The sequence below is a fragment of the Marmota marmota genome, unplaced genomic scaffold, assembly GCF_001458135.2.
Source record: "Marmota marmota marmota unplaced genomic scaffold, marMar, whole genome shotgun sequence".
Taxonomy (NCBI): Eukaryota; Metazoa; Chordata; class Mammalia; order Rodentia; family Sciuridae; genus Marmota; species Marmota marmota.
The window spans coordinates 1,777,631-1,784,737 of record NW_025999880.1 but is presented as its reverse complement, the minus strand read 5'-3'; the positions used below and the strand labels follow the sequence as shown (position 1 = coordinate 1,784,737).

Genomic DNA, 7,107 nt, shown 5'->3' with positions numbered 1-7,107 from the left:
CAAGGATTAAACCCAGGGGTGCTTAACCACTGACCCTAGCCCTCTTTATACTTTATTTTGAGACAGGGTCTTGCTAAGTTGCTGAGGCTGGCTTTGAACTTGGGATCCTCTTGCCTCAGCCTACTGAGCCACCGGGATTACAGGCGTGCACCACTATGGCTGGCTTTCTAGTTCTTTTAATGGAAAATACAAACCAAACTATTTTTAATAAATCAGTTTAACAAGATGAATTGAAGGTACCTGATGTGAACAGCTGGATGCCAAGAACTAGAAGGGGTCCATGTGGCAGAAAGTAAGGCAGTTGCATAAGCAACAGCCTTTCTGATAGGCCATAGAAGTTATGCATTTAAAGTACACAAATCCATGGTTTAGTATGTTCCAGGAGTTAAACTCATGCCACTGTTTATCATCACTACCACCACGGGAGGAGCTGCCTCTGCCTGTCTTGCACAGGAGGAACACAAGGCTGAGAGGCTGAACATCCTTTCCGACACTGGCCCCCACCCCCATTCCCACCCACTTGGGTCAGGTGCCAGAATCTGTGAGCTGCCCACCCTGACTTCTCAAGTCGTACTCACTCTCCACTTCTGCCATGCGTGCTTGATGACTGTGGCTGCTGTGTGCAGCCTCTGGATGTGTTTCCGAGTTAACCAGGAACGAACGGCTAAGAGGTTTGCCCAGAAACAGCAGAGAGACAACAATGGTCATTAGAGCACTTGGCAACCTGGCTGTGCCAAAACATCAGAAATGCGTTTTATCTGAAGTATTGGTTACCATGTATTATAGAATATATGAAAGTCAACACATGAAGCAAAATGGGCTTGTTTTTCCCTGCTAGTACTGGGAATTAAACTCAGGGGTACTTTACTACTGAGCTGTATCCCCAACCCCATTTTATTTTTATTAAAAAAATTTTTTTGTAGTTGTTGATGGACAGAATGCCTTTGTTTACTTTTATGCGGTGGTGAGGATCAAACCCAGTGCCTCACACTTGCTAGGCAAGTGCTCTGCCACTGAGCTACAGCCCCAGCCCTCAGCCCCCAGCCCAATTTTAAATGTTGAGACATGATCTTGCTAAATTGCCCAGCTGGTTTAGAGTTTCAATCCTCCTGTGTGGCTGGGATTATAGGCACATGCCACTGCACCTGGCTCAAAATGGGTTTTTAAAAACATTTCACACAATGGTGGAATGAGATGGACAAATATCATTACTTAGACTGCACATATGGTGTGATGCTACATCATGTACAACCAGTGAAATGAAAAGTTGTGCTATAATCATGTACAATAAATCAAAATGCATTCTGCTGTCATATATACCTAATTAAAATAAATTAATTTGAATTAAAAAAAAAAACTTTATACTTAGAGCCTACACACTCAGTGATACTTGGGAGGCTTTGACTGGCCAGGCCCAGAAGGATCACCTCCATCTCATACTCAATCCCTGGCAATGCCAGGAATGGGAGGGTTTTGGATCATTTGTACCTTTTAAAATATTTGTTTTGGGCTAGGGTAGAGCACTTAGCCTAGCATACACGATGCCCTGGGTTCCATCCCTGGTGCTGCAAACAGGAAAAAAAGTCTCTTTAAAAAAAAAAAAAAAAGAGAATGGTACTACATGCCTGTAATCCCAGTGATCTGGGAGGCTGAGGCAGGAGGATTACAAGTTTGAGGCCAGCCTTGGCAACTTAGACTGTCTCAAAACAAAAAAATAAAAATGGATGGGGATGTAGCTCAGTAATAAACTGCCCCAGGTTCAATCAATATTTACTTATTTATACTAAATAAATGGATAAATTTTTAAAAAAAATAAAGTCCTCAAATTTTCTTGCTTGCTTTGAGTGTAAGATACAACATCATCATATGCCCAAATGCTGATAAAATTAATTACTGGCTGGTTTCAGCATATTCTAATTTCTTTTGGTATGATTATATAGAGAACAAAGGATACTCCATTAAATAGCATTAAAAAAAACTTTAAAGACAAATATAAAAATCACCTGTTATCTCCCCAATCCAGAGAGTTCTACAGTATTTATTTACCTTTACAGTTCTTTTTATGCCTCTATACATAAACACACCTTACAAGGGATCATCCTTAATCTATAGTTTAATATCCAGGAAGTGGTGTTCCAATAAGTGTATAATAGTCCTCAAAAACATTTGCTGTGTCATAGGGATGATCCATAATTTAGCCATTTGGGCTATTTCTACCATTTTTTCAAAATAAGACTGGTATGAATCTTTTCTTTTGATGAATCAAATGCTGTCACTTTTACCTTCTTCCAAGCCCTGCAGCCTAGCAGGTATTGATTTACGAAAAAGGAGCGAAAAAGACAGTGGCATAAACAGCTATGTTGGCTGAGAAAAGGGAACTGAAGGCAAACGTTTAGCCTAGGTAGGAACGATTTGGTTTCCATTAACCTGCGGACTCTGGGCGAGGTGCACAGGGGGTTCAAATCCTAGGGCACCCAGGGTTTGCCATCCACCTACCTGCCTGAATGAGGGTGGCAGCTCGCCGCTGCCTCTTCTGCTTTCTATGCTGGTGTTGTCTCCAGCCACACTGGATGCAGCGGGCACACTGCTCCAGCACCTGCGTACGTCCATTTTCCAGAAGCTCTAGCTGGAAGGAGTTACGTCCACTGAGGTCCTCAGCCTCTCCTCCCACTGTCCCCAGGAGGGCCCAGACTGTCCTGCTGTGGACAGCCCGAAGCTGGCAGGCATAATCTCATCCCTCAGCCAGCTTACCATGAAGTCAGTCATGAACACCTTGGTCCTGCCACACTGCAGTGGAGCTGGTGTGCACTCAGCTGAATCAACAGGTGTGGCTGCTGTCCCAGTTAGTGCTGGCAGAATGTGGAGAAGGTCCTGGAGGAGAGTCTGCAGTGTGGCCGCCTCACCCTGTGGTGGCTGTTCTGGGGGATGGAATAGAGAGTCCATCAGTGCATGGTCCACTCCGCATGCTTTGGTAGCCCTAAAAAACTGGCTTTGGTCTCTTCAGCATCTTCCAAGCCTCTTTTCTGCTCTTCTTACCTCCAGCCTTTCCTCCCTCCTCCCATTTTTTTGGGGAGACCAGAAGCAGTGGCTCTGTTGTCTCTCAGGGACCTGCTGTTCTGAGGAGTCTTGGAGTCCCCACTGTGGCTATGCCCTAGAGTATCCTGCAGCCTCCATGACCACAGGTCTCTTTGGACAGGCTAGCGAAGGGGGTGATGCCAGTAGAGCAACTCCTTCCAACCTGGCACCCCAGGCCACTCGGCCTGCATTTATTTACATGGTCCCAACATCCTGAGAGGCAGAAAGGGCAGCTGGGCCACTACTGCAGCTCCTGACCCCTTACTGCTTGCCATTTTTATGGAAAAAGATAGAACAAATTCCAGTTCCACGAAGGCCCAACAGGTCCCACTGTTGCCCTCCCATGTCTTACGGGGCTAACTCCTGTGCAGGAGGATTTACCTGAGGGCTCTGAACACCTTTAGCTGCTCAGGGCCTCCCTGGAGACACAGGCTACCAAAGCAGATGCCAGCGATCAGAGACAGCCACAAAATCAAACGGCCCACAGGGGCTTGGGCAAGAAACATGAAACAGAAGAGCTAACCAGACAGAGGAGTAAGAAATGAGAGAGTGAAAAGAAAGTGATGAAACTGCCCAAGAGGGGAGAAAAACAAAGCAGAAATGTCTTATGAAGTACCATGGGCACTAGGGGAGTAGCTGTGGCTGGGGACCTTGGGTCCCATTCCTGGCCTCCTTATTCCTGCAGCCTTGGTTCTGTCTACATGCCAGATACCTACAATCAGCCATGGGCCAGACTTCCCCTGAGGTTAAAGCTTGCCCAAGTGCCTTCTGACAACTCCTGGGACCTGGAGCTCGTCAGTCTTGGAGGGCTTTTGAGCTTCCCCAGACCTCTCTGGCTCTTCCTGTCTGTATACCAGTCAACGCCTACCAAGGCTGACCAGTTTCTTCCACACATCTCTCACCTCTCTGGCTTCTCTCCCCTTGGCAGCTTTGCAGCCTCACTCCCGAGACCTCCACAAGGCCTCCCGGCTGATGGAGCTGCTGGCTTTCTTCCCTGCAGTGCCACCTCTTCTGTCCAGAGAATAAAAGTCTAGGTTCCCTGAGTAGATCACCTGTCACCACTGTCCTGATGAGCCAGCAAAACTGCAATGGCCTGAAGTTCCTCACACCCACACTGCTGTCTCACGCCTCTGTTCAGATTAGCCTATTCACCTGGCTACCCAACTTACCCTCACCTACCACCTGCTTTAGGAAGCTTTCCCCAGTTCACACCTGCCCAGCACTTCCCACAGTATCCTGCTCACAGCTCTGCCTTCCTGCATTCCACAGTTGTCTTTGAATTTGTTCCCTGTATTGAACGAGGAGCCATAAGGGCAGGGCTATGTTGTATTCAGTGACCTGTGTTTGAACAAAGGGCCCCCACTCACCAGAGTGCTCTTTGGCAGAATATGGGTTATGGAAGCTTGAGGATGCGCGAGGACAGAGCCTTCTCAGTAACTCATATCGTTCCATAAAGTTCTGGTGAGAGACCCTGCAAGCCAAAGCAGGTGAAAGAGAATGAGTTCATCCGTGAGCCAGGTACATCACTCAGGGCTCAGTTCCGTCAGCATCTCTCAATTCCTGACCCTTCACTTCTCATAGGCCTGAGCTGCTTAAAAGGGCCCTTCCCCGTTGGGTTATCTAATTAGCATTTTTCTGTTTCTTTCCTAGCATCAGTGGCACTTATTTTTCCTGACTCCATAGGAATGTATACCCCAAGAGGGAGAGACTCACCTTCCTTATTCACTGATACATTACCAGAAACAATGCTGGTAATTTTTATTGTTCAAAACAGTGTACAGTAAATGAATGGATAAATTAATTAAGTGCTGCTCCTTGAGTTCCAGGTGGACTTCTATAGACCTGCCTCTTTTTCTTCATCTCTACCTCCAGCTCTGTCTTGGGCAGGCTCCTGTCTGGGCCAAGTCCTGTAATTCACCCCAGCAATGCCCTGTTCCCTGTGGTGGTGTGACTCACTCACCGAATGGGGAAGCCAGCAGCACTGATATGAATGGTCTCTACAAGGCCACAGGCCTCCAGTTGGCTCAGGACCTACAGGGTGGGAAGATAGGGTAGGCACTTGTGGGACCAGAAATGCCATTCCTTCTGGCTTTTTCTTGGGCCCTAGCCTGTGTGGTGCTGGAGGCTCTCCTCAGCCTTGGCTGATGAGGGTATCTCCTTAGGGTGGCAAATCAAGGAACCCTGAAAAAATTTCCTCTGTAGAAAGAGGGCCCTGGTAGTTCCAAGTCTCCCCAGATGCCTGAGTTTTGATACAGTTTAGGGCTTTGATGGTCCTGGCTGTCTCATCCCTTCCTTTGGGGAAGACTCACTATCTCAGAATGCAGCCCAACCAGATTTCTAGTTCTAATTGTTTTTGCAGGTAGCAGAGTGGTTCACAGCTGAGGGGCTGGAGGTCATACTGTAAAGATTCTCCCACAGTCTGAATTCCAGTCTTTACCACACAGCCAAGTAGTCCTGGCTACCAACTCCAAGGCCACATCTATCAGATGACCCTGTGTTCCTTTTTAGCTCTGTCCAGCACTCACACCTCATCCATAGCCCTCAGAGCCTGGTACCCTGAGCAAAAAGGGCACCTGCTGGCCAAACTGCTTTTGCGTAGATTAGACAAAAAAAAAAAAAAAAAAAAAAAAAAAAAAGATACTCCAGTCAGAAATGGCTACATTGTACATGGACTAAAATGACACAGAGTTTCAACTAGTCACAAAAGATACCTACCAATCCTTCAATCCCTCCTCAAGGCACCTAACTTGATGAGCAGAGAGCAAGAGACACTGGAGTCCCTACTTGCCTCCTCGCCTAAGCCACTGCACAGTACATGCCATACAGCCACACAATTGCACATGACTGCCCTGCCCCAGCAGAGAAGAGCAGCCCTCCCTAATGTTAGGCCCAGCCTGAGACTCCCAGACACTCTGTTTGGAGATGTCTTGCCCTGCATCCTCCCAGGGCTTGCCAGATGGGGATCAGTGCAAAGCAGCTTTGGTCCAGTGTTTTTACCTCCTCTTGGAGGAAGCTCTGCGGCTGGCCCTGGCTGTTGGGCTTAATACATCGAATGTAGTGGGGTGTGGTGTTCTGCAGGATCCGCAGGAGCTGCTCCAGAGAAGCCTGAAGATGGGAGAGATGTAGGGTTAGACAGGGACTGGGGCTGCTCAGGGCCATAAGCCAAGCCCTGGTTAGTAACTGTAGCCAATGCCTCCAGCAGCCTTCTCAGCCTTGAGACCAAGATCCTCATGTGCCCTGGTGACAACTACCGGAGGATCTTACTGAATGGGGAAGACAGCAGCACTGATATGAATGGTCTCTACAAGGCCATTCTCAAAGCACACCCCCTTCGTACCTACTATTGCTCCTCACCCTCGTCTCCAAGGAACTTTTGGAACTATGACCTTCATCTGATCAGTTTGCCTACATCTGATCTCAGCTTCCTCTCTTGCCTCATCTCCCCAGAGCAATCTTCTGGAAGAGAACAGTTTCACCCCCCCCCCGAACCCCCGCTGCCATTCTTTCAGGCAATAGTTGCCATTATTAAGCTTGCTCTGTGTGATGGAGGCTTGCAGGGACCAGGACCTAGGCAGTCTGCTGCTGTCTCATAGCTTAGTCTCAGGGGCCACACACATATAGGACACCCTCTGTGGTGTCTGAAGCTGGGGTAGAAAAATGCTAATCAAACTGGGTACTACAGGGTGCCTCCTCAAGGAGGAGCTCTCCCCTCAATGACAGAGCAGAGGTTTGATGGATGAGTAGAAACAAACTAAGAAAATTGGTGTGGGAGCTGAAGGGCAGTGGTCAAGAGATCCCAGGTGTCAGGTGTGGTGGTGTATGCCTATAATCCCAGCAATTTGGGAAGTTGAGGCAGGCGGATTGCAAGCTCAAAGCCAGTCTCAGCAATTTAATGAGGCCCTAAACAACTTAGCAAGACCCTATCTCAAAACAGAAAGTAAAAAGGCTGGGATGTGGGTCAGTGGTTAAGCACCTTTGGGTTCAATCCCTGATACCAAAAAAAAAAAAAAAAAAAAAAAAAAAAAAAAACCC

At 47.6% G+C, this 7,107-nt stretch overlaps 1 protein-coding gene across 9 annotated transcripts in view; it reads right to left on the bottom strand.

Annotated features, from left to right (window-relative positions):
* The window catches only part of Myo19 (myosin XIX), a 29,925-nt gene that overhangs the window by 2,938 nt on the left and 19,880 nt on the right, over nucleotides 1-7,107 (bottom strand). For 3 of the 9 annotated variants that reach the window (XM_048787912.1, XM_015495363.2, XM_048787914.1), the window contains 6 exons: nucleotides 6,073-6,180; nucleotides 5,036-5,106; nucleotides 4,443-4,546; nucleotides 2,752-2,918; nucleotides 2,497-2,626; nucleotides 579-664 (listed from right to left, as the gene is read on the bottom strand). In XM_048787912.1, the coding sequence (XP_048643869.1) occupies nucleotides 579-664; nucleotides 2,497-2,626; nucleotides 2,752-2,918; nucleotides 4,443-4,546; nucleotides 5,036-5,106; nucleotides 6,073-6,180 (666 nt within the window). Of the gene's footprint in view, nucleotides 1-578; nucleotides 665-2,496; nucleotides 2,627-2,751; nucleotides 2,919-3,456; nucleotides 3,594-4,442; nucleotides 4,547-5,035; nucleotides 5,107-6,072; nucleotides 6,181-7,107 lie in introns of those variants that run through there. The other 6 variants (XR_007342224.1, XR_007342220.1, XR_007342222.1 and 3 more) reach the window with 6 other exon arrangements.